The sequence below is a fragment of the Melospiza georgiana genome, chromosome 12, assembly GCF_028018845.1.
Source record: "Melospiza georgiana isolate bMelGeo1 chromosome 12, bMelGeo1.pri, whole genome shotgun sequence".
NCBI lineage: Eukaryota > Metazoa > Chordata > Aves > Passeriformes > Passerellidae > Melospiza > Melospiza georgiana.
Window position 1 is genome coordinate 12240210 of NC_080441.1, and position 15697 is coordinate 12255906.

General features: G+C 44.0%; 1 protein-coding gene across 1 annotated transcript in view; it reads right to left on the minus strand.

Annotated features, from left to right (window-relative positions):
• Positions 1-2261: 2261 nt before the first annotated feature.
• The window catches only part of GPR50 (G protein-coupled receptor 50), a 44607-nt gene continuing 31171 nt past the window's right edge, over positions 2262-15697 (minus strand). The window contains exon 2 of the mRNA XM_058032557.1: positions 2262-6624. Within this exon, the coding sequence (XP_057888540.1) occupies positions 5756-6624 (869 nt within the window). The 3' untranslated portion in view covers positions 2262-5755. The remainder of the gene's footprint in view (positions 6625-15697) is intronic.

A 15697-nucleotide genomic window follows, 5' to 3' on the forward strand; every position in this document is an offset into this window, starting at 1 on the left:
TTTCTACACCTTTTTTTAAAAAATTGCTAACAGCTGTCACTTTTCAGCCAGAAGATGGTTGTATTTTGATGCCACATTAAACCTCTATCCTACACTTATCAAAACCAGTGGAAACCTACCTCGAGGCAAAGCAACCTGCTTACAGTTGAGAAAACAATTTTGCATCCTATTTCCAGGGAAATTCAGAAATTTTGCTTGCAGGAGAAGCACAATGATGAAGGAAGGACATAACAGTTTATTAAATGTGCTATGTATAAAATACTCCACATACAAAATAAATTATGTGCTTCAACTGGACAGACATAAAATGTTTGATGGCTCAAGTCTATTTAAAAGGTAATCCAAGCAAGCCGTGACTGTGCAGACATTGCACCTAATCTAAAAGACATTAAAGTTTCCCTGAACTCTTAGAAGCAATCATTTGAGTTAAAAACCTTATCAGGAGACCATGCTTGGCAGAAAATATAGAAACATATTTCAGTTAATGGTTCAGACCCACCTTGTTTGCTCTGGAAATCGACCCTGTACTGTAAATTCTATCTCTGCTGTACAGTACTTATAGCCCATGAATAATGGATATTATAAACAAGCACTTGAAAATGAAAATTCAGTTAACAATATTATGGAGCTTCCATTCACAAGTGTAGTTCCTGAGTGATATGAATTTTATGGTTCTTATCACCAATGAAAAAAATTTGCATATTCCATCACAGAGTTCTTACAAGAACCTATTCTGCATTTCTCATCTCAGGGTTTTTATGGTAAGAAGTATTACATTAAGTCCGGTGATTTACATTTTTTCAATAAATTTCTAAATCCATATGCAGTAGCTCTTTACTGACTGGTTTCATGTTATAAATTATAAGCTTGGAGGTAAATACATTAGGACAAATATTGGTTTCTAAATAGTCACTATGAGTGAGATTTTATCCTGGTATTAAATTTCTACACCTCTTGTGTTTTATATCTCTGTCTTATCTCCCAGTTACTATACTTTGTGACAAGTAAGTAAATAAATAACACTGCCTTACTTCTGACAGTTCAATTCATTCTGTTCCACATGGTAGAAACAGCAGGTACAAGTCCATGAAAGGCTTTTCTGGCAGCTCTGCGCAGAGAAACATTTTGAGATTTGCCACTGTCATAAACACTGCTTTTAGCATGGCACAATACCAAGCATTTCAGGCTTCATTGTAGAAGCAGCAGGTGAAGTCCAGTGCCGTTGGACAAGATTAGGGAAAAAAAGTAACCAAACTGCTTGGGGATGTAATTGAATGAATATTCCTGGTTCATTCAACATGTCTGCTCCATGGCTTTTCAGCAGTTCTTTGGTTTAACAGATGTTCTTTGTTTTCTTGGATAATCTCAGCCTCTAGTACCTTAACACCATGGCTCTACGTGACATCTGGTTAGGAAACAGGAGCTCAAGTTGCAGTTACCATTGGGCCCCTCCATACTCCCACATTCCCTGCTTCACAACCAGCTCGGGGACTGCCCCAGAACAGCTCCAGTGAAGTCAGCACAGGAATATAATCAGTGCAAGCTGTGGATAGAACCTATTGGCTGAAGAACTCAATGAGTACAGCAAAACCTGCCCCAAAACAGAGGTGGGGGGAAGAGCACAAACAGAACATCTTGGATACAGCATCCTCACAAAGCTCTGTGTGTGCCAGCCCTCCCTGTGCCCCCAGCCCGGGGTGACCCTCTCTGTCCCATCCCTTCCCTACAAGCCAACACCACCTTGTGCCCTGACTCACAGCCCCCCCGGCTCCCACACCCTCCTGCTGACAGCTCAGCTGTGCTGTCCTTCCCAGGACAGAGCAAGGGAAGGGATTTGACAAACTGCTCCCACAGCACCCCTGGACAGACACGAGGGTCGGCAGGATAAGGACACTGCAGGGGCACGCAGTGAGAAGAGCAATGGCTGTGTGGAGAAAGTTTCCTCCCTGATGAGGAAGGCCAGAGTGCATCAGGCAGCTGGCCCACAGGCAAGTGGAAGAAAACATGTGGATCCAAGGAGATGTCTCAGATGCCTTGGTCATTCACCTCCAGGTCCAAGCTGGGCTGCTGAGATGTGTGTGAACTCAAACACGTTTGTCAATTCAGTCTGCTTTCTAGGAGTCAACAAAACTCAAGCTGATGTTCCAAATATTTATTAAAAAGTAACTGCTACTGGAGAAAAAAAAAATCAGTAAATAGTCCAATGGCAGATTTATTACATTTTTAACAGGTAAAGGGAATTAATCTATTTTATGAACAAAAATGGCAAGAGGAAAGTATACTGAAGGATTCTCAATTAAACATTAAAATGGAAACAGTATATACAATATACATTTATCTATAAATATATCGGTTACATTCTTCTTAAATTGATGAAACAACATTCATTAGCAACATCCAAAAATATTTCTTTGTTGCAAGAGATTAATCTTTCTTCACAGCAATACTGCCTCTCTGTAAGTTTCCACCACAACAATTTTAGAGCTTGGGACTAGAATAGATATTCAACACACCATATCAAACCCAGAGCAAGTGATTTGAAACTAGTTTATATGAGATCTCAATGAGACTTAAGGCCAGATATGCAACAGGTGGAACTGGCAGAATGCAATTAAGATTGTAGGATCTCACTGAAATCTCAAATTTGGACTAAAGCTAGATTCCCATAGGGAAACTGTGACACTGCTCAGAATTCTCAGCTAAAACACACTTCCCTTTTTCTGTAAACAAATGCTAACAAAAATAAACTCTCTGTACCCTGTTAACCATTTCCTAACATAAAAATAAGGAGCTGCTTGGGTAGTTTTAAAATAAGTCAATATAAAACTCCATGCTATCCTAAGCGCTGCCTCTCTCAAAGTGCTAACAAACTGCACAGTGTTTCCTCTTTGAGGCTACATTCCCTGCTTCCCATGGTTCATGTGGCAAACCTCAGCTCCAGCAGACTGAGCTCAAGCCTCCAGCCATGGGGGCTGAACCAGCCCAGCCCTGGCACCTCCCTGGGACACCCGGAGCCTTCTGAGCAGGTCCTGGGCAGGGCTGTGCTCCCCGTGCTGCCAGAGCCACCCCAGCTCTGCAGGTCCTTCACCCGGCCCCTGCAGAGATCTGGGCAGCAGCTGGGCTCAGAGCCTGTGGCACAAGAGGAGCAGATCATTTTGCATAGTTTGGTTGAGTGGTGACTCTGTGAGTCCTGGGGAGATGCCCTATCGTGCTCCTGCTGCTCCCATTCCTGCCAGCTGGAGAAGGGACTCTCACAGCTTGCCTGTTCAGGACCTCTTTGGACTTGGTTTGGTTCAAACACTTGCTGGCTCTTAACTTTGGAGCCTGAATAGGAAATAGTGCAAATACAAGCTTAAGGAATAAAATAATAATAACCCCCCCACACATTTCCTCCACTGAACATTCAGTTAAAAAGACAAGAATCCTAAAATGAAACCCCAGCTTTGGGATATTTGAGATATTTGGCAAACTTGCACAAGATTCTTCACAATTGTCTTAAAGCAGAATATTTCACTTGGCACTAGATGCTTCAAATAATTTGCTAATGTGATTCTAACTAACACTGTTGTGGCTAATTGCAAATGGCTTTGAAGGCAAGTCATGGAACACGGGACATCTCCCAGGCGTGGTGGGACAAACACTCCCTGCAGCTATGTGCCCTCAGTGCTTTTCTTATCCAAGTTTAATTCAAAATGATTTTGCTTGCATGGAATGGTGTGAATTCATCCAGGGTGGTTTTTCTGGAAGGCGAACAGACAACAGTTATTTCTGAGGGTCAAAATACCTTTATTTGGCCATGCTGAGACAGATTAAGAGGCCAAAACAGAACTCAGTTTGATTCCTATTATGGGAGGCTGGCTGCAGTGCATTTTAAAACAACATTCATCTGAAGTGGCTGAGATGTTCAAGTTTGAAACTTCCTAAGTGCCAGGGCACCCTATTAATGCAGGGCCCCCCCGTTACTGCAGTGACCTTCACCACATGGCAGCAGAGACACTCAGTGCTCATGGAGGCAACGCAGCGTGCAAAGTTCCTTGGCCCACTTCAGAAAGAGCCTTAATTTCTCTCAATTCCTCTTCCCCAAAAAAAATCAGCAGAAGGGACATTCAGCAGCAAGTTGGTTTCAGAAAGCAGTGCACAAATGGCTTATTATTTTCACTAAGGATTAGGCACACTGCCTGCTCAGGCTTTGGGGAAATCCTACATACATCTCCAGGAGCCTGCGAAGTCTGGTCTCAGTCTTTCAGGCTCAGTGCTGGGAACTAGTCCTGACTAGAACCAAAGAGAGAAGAGTGCAGTCCTTGAGCAGGGGCAGGGCTGCCTGCTGTCCTCGTTAGACCCCCAGGGCTCAGACCTGCCCCTCTCCCTGCTGTGCCCCTCAGCACACCAGCATCAAGGCAGGGGTGCTCACCTGAAGGTAGAGTTGCACCAGGGGAGTCTTACCTGTTCATTTTATGGGATTGCTTCAAAGCAGGATCCACATTTAAAGCCATACAGAGATGAATTCACAATGAAGCTAAGGAAACAAAGAAGTCCTATCTACAGACAGCTGCCATCACACACACACACCCCTTTCATACTCCATTAAAGAAACAGCCTTATCTTTGCCCATGTGCTTATGTCTAATGTGATACTGGCTTCCCCAGAACTTCATGACATGGTTTCCAGTGATACAGATAGCACAGTCCAGGCTTAAACAGAACTGATGCATAATTATGCTTAAGCAGCTTTCGTCTCCCCACTCTGTGAGTTAATTACAGTTCTGTACGTGAATAAAATGGGAAAACAACCTCTACTTTTTCTCCCATCAGCAAATTCATGTGCTGTGATGTGCAAAAAAAAGGATTTTTGTAACAACACTGCCTTCCCCTTCTGCCTTTGTCTGCAAGTGTAAATGTTACTGGAACTTAAAAGTCACAATCTGTGTTACACAGATGGGACTGTGCTATGTTCATCTTTTTTACTGTGATGTTCATGTAGCAGTGACTAGTGAAAGATGTTTGGAATGACTGCTGGCCATGATAGGATACTGCCTAAATTAGAATCAGGCTCCAAGTATCTTACTGCAATTAGATTATGTCATATGTCATAAACTTACTCATGGCCTGGGAAGGAGAGTGCAGGGGTACTTAATGTCTGTAGATACTCAATTAAAATGAGTGCATCAGACACACACTGGTCTGGCTTCTGCCTGCCTCACATCTAGCCCAGGCTAGCTCCTAAACCTTAAGAGAAAAGAAAAAGGAAAACACACACCATGCCCATACATACACCTGCTGGCTAATACGGTTACTTATCTATAATATAAAAAGCCATGCAGTTTACACTTTGTTTGATACAGTTCAGGTTAAGTTAATGCTAGAAAAATAGAATTCAGAGGGAGGGGAGAATAGTTTGTGTGTAATAAATGGCAATTTTGCTGCCTCTCGAAGGTTGCATTTCAAGCATAACTGCATTTCTCCATGCACTCTGAACGCTTCCCTTTTCGGGTATTGGCATGCTCGTGGCAAAAGCAACCAAACCGATTAATTAGGCACACAGTGAAAGATGACATATTAAAAAAAAAAAAAAATCAGTTATTTCCCTTCTGGAAATCCTTATTCAAAGCCTTGATGTCACAGCAATAAGCTAAGCATGAAAGGTTGCAGACTCCTTCCTTGCATAAGGGCAACGCCAGCTGTGCAACGCACACAGCTAGAAAGGCTCTTATGTATTATATACACAACTGTAATCCAGAATAAATAGTAGTCCTGACTCATAGGTGTATTTCAGCGTGGTTGTTGTTGGTTGTTATGGCTGGAGAATGCTTGCTTTTCATCCCTTCTGTCCCGCCCTTGGACACATCAATGAACAGCAGCCTGGGAGTCCACAGTGTCAGCAATATCCTTTTGTATTCCTTCCGAAAATTCTGGTTAAGAAGTCCATAGATCACAGCATTGAGGCAGCTGTTAAAATAGGCCATAAAATAGCTCAGGACAAAAAGCCATTCCGGAATGTGTGGCTGCACTTTTGAAGGATTAATTGAAACAGCAAGGCCAATAAAGTTTAATGGTCCCCAGCACACAGCAAAAAGGACAAAAACCACAAACATAGTCAAGAAGTTTCGGATGTCAGCCGCCCTGAGTTTCTGCTTGCAGTCTTGTCTCACGCGGTGTTTGACTTGAATCACCAGGATCCAGATGCGCAGGTAGCAGAAGGTCACGACGGAGAGCGGGACAATGAAGTGAACCACCACCACCGTGATGGTGTACGACGTGCTCACCGTCTGGGCAAAGGTGCACGAGTAAATCCGGGGGTCATACTGCAGGGAGCCAACAAAGAAGTTTGGCACAATTGCCACCACCGTGAGCGTCCAGGTGAGGCAGAGATAGCAGCAGGTGTTCTTCAGGTTGAAGAGCTTGTCGTAGCGAAGGCTGTGGCAGATGTAGCAGTAGCGGTTGATGGCGATCGCTGTGATGTTGAAAATGGACCCAATGACGCTCAAACCCATCAGGAACCCACTTATCTGGCAGTGGACATTTCCCATGGTCCATCCATTGTGGAAGATGGCACTTAAGATCAGGGGGTAAGGATAAACTGCAACCACGAGGTCTGCAACGGACAAGCTGACAACAAAGATGTTGCCTACAAAAAAGAACAGACCACGAGAGGTTAGTGTAGGTCCAGATGGACAACTTGCAATTCAAAACTCCTCTTTAGGCCTAAGTCCTCTGATGGGCTTCACTCTACAGCCCATTTGGAATTTGAAACCCTAGAAAAGAAGACTTTGGTCTACTAGTGACAGCAAGGGAGAGTAACTAGGCATGATTGACCTGCATGCTCCTTGTTAGGAACAGTCTGCACTAGAAGCGTTACCTGTAACTTGGCTACAGCTGGGAGTCAGGTACCTGTGGTCCTCTAAGCTGTGTAGGAGAGAAGGATTTTGTTCTCCTTGTTAACCAGCCAGCTTGACTCTCTCTGACCATCATGGGCCAAAGGAGTGTGGTAGGCAAGTTATGTTTTCAGTGGTTTATTAATTTCATTGATAGCAATTGCACAGGAAAAGTCTCTTTTGTTCTCTTGCACGTACGTAGGTATGCATTCACCAGAATTTCTGCACTGTTCATGTTAATGATTGTGTGTTCTTCAAGGAAACATTGGTGCAGGCAGCCTTGATGTGCTTATCTTATTTGGTGTATTTTCCTGTCTTTTTAACATTAAGGTTGTCCAGTTCAATATGGAAGGTCAGTCACTTCTTCGCTGTCTGGTCCTGGGCAGAGAATGTGATTAATAAGCTGCAGTCAGTCATCTCTGCAGAGTATGTGCTGCAGCTTGTTCATTTAGGCTCTACAACAGAGAGTTGAGAGTCTCAGAAAGTATAAAATAATTTAAGCCTTATTGGACTGAAAAGTCTCTATTGTGTGGGACAACACCTGACAGCTCCACTGTGAGGAGCAGCCTCCAATGACCCGGGTGACCAGTGACCTTCTAACAGCGCTTGCTGCTCATTTCATGAGTCTGGTGTATTTTCAGGGATGCAAAAAGCCTTTCTGTTCAGTCTGCCAGTCGGCATGGAGGACTGCATTAAGAAAAGGACCCCAAGGTCTTGTGGGAACCGGTGTAACTACAGCACTAGCTACAATGTGGAAAAGGACATCTGTCAATACTCAGCATTTCGATGACCACAGAGAGTGTCATGTCAGCAGGAGCTCAATACTTCAGTTAGAGGACAGCACACTAGAGAAAACAGTTGGTTTTCCTAACTCTGCAACTTTCAGGTGTATCTGCAGCAGTGGGAAGGAAAATATTACTAGACAGCAGATATATATACACATAGAGAGAGCATATATAGAGAATACAGTTGTATGTAACACATTTGAGGTGTGAAGACCTGTGCCCCTATGTGATGCAGGCAACATCCCATCCAACTGATCACACCTACACCTCCTCCTCAAACCCTCGTATCCTGCTGTCTAGTGGAGTAGATATATATTTTAAAATTACTAAAAAGAGGTATTTTTATGCAGTACCCCTGAAAAGACTCTCTTACACCTCGATTCAACCAGATCACAGGCTTTAGCATTTGGAAAAAACATGCAAGGGCTGTTGGAAAGCATGGCTGCATTGCCATTGCAGTTGGGTCACAGCAGTGTTTGTGCCAACAAAAACTATCAGGACAAGTCAACAGCTCATATCAGGGCACTTCATGCTGACCAGAAAGCAGTCCAGACTGGAGAACAGCACCTGGCAGTGTGCAGCTGAGGCAGCTGACACAGACTGTCACTTCAAAATAAGGATTAGCAGAGGTCATGTGAAGTGCTAAAATCTTTTTAGAGAGAAATTTTATATACACAGGTTTACCACAGCACACAGCTTCTGCATCTGCTGGGCCTCAGTGCTGCTTTCTTGCTGATTTAATAACTTACTGAGAGCCTTTTAAAATGCAGTTACTGAACCTGGTCCCCCATATAATTAATTCCATTTATGCCCATTTTCAAGGGCAGAACCAACTGTGGCCAGTTTAGTGAGGCTGCAGGCACCCCAGAGAGGGAATGCTCTTCTGCAGCAAAACTTTTATTCACTCGATCAAAAACATGCACTTCAACAAAAAGAAAATGTGACCCCAGCACCAGAATTTCCTTTTCTAAAACAATTTTCAAGAGAGTGAAACAGAGACAGAGAGGTATCAGCAATCCAGTCTAGAGACTTCCAGAGGATACTGGAGACAGACTCCACTAACTGGCCCACAACTGTCCCTGTTCACTAGACCTGTCCAACCTGGATACACATTTATACACTAGCAGCTAGAAAGCAAGTCTCTGCTTTTGCTGGGCATGAAAGAGACACATTCAATGTCCAGTTCCGAACCAGGCAGAGCAGAACAAAGCTGAATGTTCCCTACTTAAAACACCACATCCATGGATTTAATCCAGAGCTTAGAAAAATCATAGGGAAAATTGCTATTCTTACTTCACTGCCAGCTGCTGGAAGAAAAAAGCAGCTTCTGTTGGTCTTTCTTAACCAACTTGAATATTTGAAAGTAAAAATAAAAGGAAAAAAAAATCTATAGAAATAATATTCACAGGATGAACTTCATAGTTTGGATTCAATCCAAGAGCATAGTATTGTGTGTATTATTTTGACACAACTTCATTGCAAGGAGAAAATGAGATGGTTTTATCAAAAAAATAATCATCTCCTCCTCCACTCAGGGGGCAAATCTGCCCTGCTCTGTACCTTCAGTGGTGCAGTCTCACCTCTCCTACCCACCAGGCCTATGGCCCAGGAGGGTGCTGGGTGCCTGCAATACAGCCAGAAAGATTCACTCAGCACTGCTGCTGAGTGAATCAGAAGATCAAGATCATCTCCCAGTTTATGTGGCAATGTGCTCAACTTCATCCCTTTCTTCTGGTGAGGAGAAGGGGCAAGGCAGACCCATAAAACAGCCACTTGCAGGTCAGTCCTGGAAACCAGTGCATTTTTAATGGTGAGTACTGAAAAGAGGGGGCACACTGCGTGCCACCAAAGCAGAACATGCCCTTCAAAGCATGGGAACTGGCTGTTGGCTAATTATTAAAATAGAAGTAATCTGAGTTAAACATTGCCTTAGCCTTGCAGTCCCTGGTTTGCTGTGAGACCACCGTGTGCTGAGCCCTGCACCAACAGCTTGTGTCCTTCCCTCTGTAGCATGAGGTTGGACCCCCTTCCCAGAGACACTGCAGAATGGGAAGCCATCTAATATATGTGGCTTTTAGAAAAGGTGAAGAGCAATCTCCTGCCAATGATCCCCAGTACTGCTTTTTTTACATTTTCCCACTATAAAACAAAGGAGCCTGGCCCATAAATAATACCAGTAGGGCTTTATCTCCAATTTAAATTTATCTGCTTCTGCAACAATATTTTCAGATGTATCTTTTTCTCTTTGTTGGCATGTGACTATATTTCCTCATTAGCTTTCGTATTTTCCATCCCTTTTTTAATTTCTACTTATTATAAACTGGCCCATGTGCCACTGTGCTCCATCCCCCAGTTACAGTCATACATGAAGAGGCAGGAATGGAGGAGAAAGGCAAATGTAACACTGGTAATACAGACTTCTCCACATTTTCAGAGAAATTACAAATTCTTTTACATTACAGAAGTCCAACACAAAGCTACAAATTACAGAGGTACAACACAGTGTACTCCACAATTGCTTAGGGAAAAAAAAACCCAACTCCAAGCAACCTGAAGCCCAGCTGCAGAGCAGATTACAGGCATGTGCAAGTGATGCAAAAGGGAATTTATTCCAGAACATCTCATGCCTTAGCACTTCTTTGAGTTCTCCCTCTGCTCCCATAAACCTATTTCTGCCCACTCCAGCAGTCTGCTCCTGTACTCCAGCAGTTGCCTGGCCTTACCTCTCATTCTGCATGGATTATCCAACAACACAGGTTATCTGAGGACATACCAAGCCTTGGTTCTAGGAAATGTGGAAATACCTCAATGAATTCTGCAAATCAATAAACCACATACGCAAAAGTCTTTACTGGCAGGCTGCCCCAGCAGCACCTGACTCATCCAAACAGGTATCATTCTACAGAGCCTGACTGAGCATCACTGTACAAACAGCAGGGTCACTGGCACTGCCTGCCTCGAGAGGCTGTTGGAAATCCCCTGGTGCCCAAGCTCCTGTTGCACAGATCCAGCCTCTCCCTGGTTTTCCCACACAGCAGCTGTAGGCTGTCCTTTACAGGCTGTGGTTTAGCACATCCTGAATTGAGAACCAGAATTAAAAGTTGAGGGTGGAGAAGGAGATAAATTACTTTTCTGAAAGTTGTCACTTTTTGTACATCTCAAAATGTCCAAACCTCTTTGTTATTCATATGAAGTTCTTTTACAGAAGTATTACAGAACTACAAAACTGTTTCCTTCAGGTGAACAAGACAGAGATGCTCAATGGAACCTGAAGTCAGCACTGCTACCTGTACACCCAGTGCTGAAACTGAACTGTCCTGAGTGACAGGATTGGCACCAAAGCAGAAACACAGCTGTGGACCAACTTCTGCTCACCTGGAACAGTCTAACTCCAAAAGTGAGCCTGCTGTCCCAGCTACTGCTTCCTCCCCACTCTGTTCAGGGATTTGAGTTGTTCCCAAATAGACAGTGCCCAGCACAGCATTTTGAGGCAAACAAAACCACACACAACAGCTTCAGAGGCAGCAAGTGAGAAGCTGACCCATGGGCACAATGGATGAGTGCCATGGGGCTCACTGCATGACTGGTCACCTTGCTGTTCCAGCCTCTTCCCAGCAGTGAGATCAGACCCTGGTGTCTGTCCAGCTTCTGCCACATTAACTGACAGCTGTAGAAAAGCAGGTCTAAAAACCTGTATTATAAAAATGTGCTAAGATACACAATAACAGAATTACAGAATCACAGAATGAGCTAGGTTGGAAAAGACCTTTAAGATCATCTATTCCAACCTATGACCTGACACCTCCTGGTGCTAGGAGGCACTGAGTGCCATGTCCAGTCTTTTTTTAAACACCTCCAGGGACAGTGACTCCACCACCTCCCTGGGCAGATGGTTCCAGCACACAATCACTCTTTCAGTGGAGAATTTCTTTCTGACATTTAACCTAAACCTCCCTTGGCACAGCTTAAGACTGTGTCCTCTTGTTCTGTCAGTTGCTGCCTGGAGAAAGAGACCGACCCCAACCTGACTACAACCATCTTTCAGGGAGTTGTAGAGAGTGATAAGGTCACCCTGAGTCTCCTTTTCTCCAGGCTGAGCACCCCCAGCTCCCTCAGTGGTTCTTCTCAGGGTTTGTGTTCCCAGCCTCGTTGCCTCCTCTGGATGTGCTCAGTGTCCCAAGGTCCTCCCCAAGCTGAGGGCCCAGAGCTGGACACAGCACTCCAGGTGTGCCCTCACCAGTGGCAGGTACAGGGGCACAGTGACCTCCCTGCTCCTGCTGGCCACACCTTTCCTGACACAGGCCAGGACCATTGGTCTTTCTGGCCACCTGGGCACTCTGCTGGCTCATGTTCAGTCTGCTGTCCAGCACACCCAGGTCCCTTTTACCTGGGCATTGTCCAGCCACCCTGTCCCCAGCCTGGAGCACTGCAGGGGTTGTTGTGGCCAAAGTGCAGGACTTGGCACTTGGACTTATTAAACTTCATGTTGTTGGACTTGGCCCATCCATCCAGCCTGTCCAGGGCCCATTGCAGAGCCCTCCTACCCTCCAGCAGATTGACACATGCTCCCAGCTTGGTGCCATCTGCAAATTTACTGATGGTGGACTCAATCCCCTCATCCGTTTCGTCAATGAAGATATTAAACAAAACGCTGAAAGTTTATTGATGCAACTGGTATGTTTGCAGTGACTTCTTACTACTGTAATTATACTATAAACCACAGCATATAATAAAGAGGATCTTAAATTTTATGTTTGTTCATTCAGGCTTTATAAAAAAATCAACAGACTCGGGTCTTCCAGATAGATGGGATTTAAGACACACATCAGCCTCAGAGACATATATAAAATGAGGTTCAGTAAACAATTTAACAGGCCATGACTGTAAAGCAAGCCTCTGATGACCACTTACCATAATCTAATACTCTCTGTTTAACCTTCCAAAGCTTATGCTCACTGCAAAACAGAAACAAAATGGACTATTTGCTTCAAGCAAAAAAATAAAGTCATAAAAAGCTTTATTCAGCAAGCAAGAAGACTCTTTATTAGTTGTGATGGCCTCTTTTTCCTGTTTGTTTTTACCTGCCACTTGCTGTGTGATTGCTTGTGTGTCACTAACACCCAGCCTGCAGATGTAAAGTGTGTGCTCAGTTCTGCTAAGTGGCAGTTCATAGGAAACACTTCCAGATCAATTTTCTTCTTTTATGACATAAAGATACCACTGAGCATGTGCAATCATACTGATCATGCACTGCTGTAATTAAGTGGATGCTGTGGTGTTGGGGGATGCTGAGCCTGCAGCCCTCACTCTGAGAAGCATTTCTTACACCACAAACTCTGAAGGGTCATTCCTGGGTACACAATATTTACCCCATCAAAGTGCATTAAGAACAATCCTTCTGTAGGGGAGTGGGACCATTGCACTGATCCTTACAAGCTCCTGGCTTCCACACTACACACAATGACACGGGAGGAATCCCAGACTGTTGTCATCTCTTTCCACCATTCTGATAAGCACTGATACACTGATGTACCCACATGACAGCCCAGTGTGTACTTACCCATTATGACAACTGAAAATGTTTGACAGGGGAGCACAAGTGAAAATCAGCAAAATTCTCACTGAGATCCAGGCAAACAGAAAAAAAAAAAAAAAAGATTTGTTGTTCAATTCATTAATCCATAAATTTTAATTGAGGATTTTATTTGTGTATTGAGGGAGTATGTTCAAAGAGAGGAATAAACAAAAGAAAGGGAAAGGCATTCAATTAATTATCTGCTATCATTACTCCATTAGCATTCAGACAGGGATAAAGTGTGGTTTCCTGCAGTTAAACAGACAGTGCAGTTGGGCTGTCAGCTGCTCTCAAATCCTGACTGTGCTGCACAAAATGATACACAGGATAATAACAAAAAGGGCAGGAGGTATTGCCAACCCACAGCATTCTTAGCATATAAGATTAGACAATGTGGAAATATCCAATTTAAGGACATTACAAAAGTCCTAAAAATGCATTAAACTCCAGAATAATTTCACTCCTGAAAACAGTCCTTTGAGATCCCTCAGCACAACCACAAAGCCAGAAAACAGCAGTATGTAATGGGCTACCAACTATTAGCTGGTTTGCTGGCATCATTCCCTGTGGGAAAACTGGGGGCACTTAGAGCTGCTCCTGCCTTGTGCCAGCCCTGCAGATGCACAGAGCAAGGCCAAGGCAGTCCACAAAGCAAACTCTCCTCCTCTGCCTTGCTGTGACCAGGCACTTTGGCATAGCTTTGGCATCCCTGACTCCACGAGCCCTCTCATCAGTACATCCCTCCAGATCTGAAAGCTGCCCTTCCCTCTGGACCTCTGAGAAAGGAGGAGAAAAACCTCAGAGATTTACTGGAGAAGAAAGGACCAGCCCTGTAGGGCTTCAATTACATTTGTTATGCACCATATATTATCATGGCTGGTGGCTCAAGAATTGTTTACATTGCCAGGTGAAGGACTGGATTTACTGGATTTTAAACTTTTAAGTCATGACTTTCTAATTGTCTTGCTGCCAAAACCATATTTGAGCCATGCCTTCAGCCACTCTAACTGAATGCAGAAAAGGGCAACAGTTGGCAGTGTTCACATCCCAGAGATTCATAAGTTTCATTTGGCTAAGATCAGCCAGATTCACAGCCTTAGCTGAGCTCAGAAGTCTGTGGAAATGAGCTAGAAATTAGAGAATACCCTGTTAACATGATTTCATATCCTTCCTTATATCACTTACCATTGCACTGGAAGGAATGTAAAGGGGAGGATTTTTCTTTTGCTGCTACACAAATGGTAGCACATTCACTCTCATATGAATAAAAATTATTAAATTCTATCTTCTTCTGAACACCTAAAAAGTGGTCAACCCTCTTTTGGTACCAATGCAGAGCAACTTCCCCATCTTCAGAATTTCAAATACTTTATAAATAAAAGGAAGTTTTTACACCATCCTAGGGAAACTGTATTTGGCAAGTTTCCAAATGTTGTTACCCATTAATCCTCACACATCCTGCTCACCTCAGGCACTCCCTCCTGAAAATGTGATCTGAATAGAATATAAAGAAAGGAAAAACAATATAAAGATGACATTTTACCTACCTTCAACATTTTTCAAATTTCTAAAATACCATTTAATGTTTATTTAAGTGTCTTTTAATGATTTCTTCCTGTGTTTTCCTGTAAGTTCTGACCCTTCGCATTAGGGAAAACCAGAGTGCTGTAATTCTTACGGATTTTTATACTTAGCTCTTGCTAGTGGGATATTTTTCCTGAATGCAATTATGGCAACTGAATCTGCTAGTAATGGAGAAGGAGTAAGTGGTGGTCTTGATCCAGCTCCTAATAAATACAAAAGAAGTGCTAAAAAGTGCCCTTTCTGCTTATGAGCCCCAGATTTCTGTCCTTTCACTGTTATATCCACCAAACTCATCACCTGCAGTAACACTGTGAGACAGTGAGCCAATCCACACAAAATCCTGATTCCTTCTCCTACCAATTCCAAATGCCTGGACTAAAGACGGGCCTGGAAATCCTGCCTGCCTTCCCAGCATATCCCAGCAAGGCTGATGGAGAGCAAGTGTCAGAGCCAAGAGGGCCTTGGGGCCATGTTCCAACTTGCACGGAGGGAGAGGGAGCCTGAGCACCTCTGTCAGTGCCAGGTGATCTGCAGAGCGTGTCTGACTCTGCAAGGACAGCAGGCTGGTGGCCACCTAACCCTAAGGCAGCTTCTTGTGGGACACAGGTGTCTCTGGGAAGAGTCTACACAAAACTCCACACAGCCAGAGGTCAGTCCAGGTACCCACAGTAGCAGCTGGCACCCTGGGTACCAGTGTCACCCCCTGAATTCCAGCTGTTTGCCCTCCTTTTCTGCCTGAAACCCCTGCTGAGTGGCACTCTGTTATGTAGAGCAGCTGCCCCATCCACATCCAGGCTGTGCAGGAAGCACAAGCCACTGCCCTTATGTTTACCCTCCCACACTGGCCACACGGGCTCAGGGATGAGCTCTACCAGCCCACGT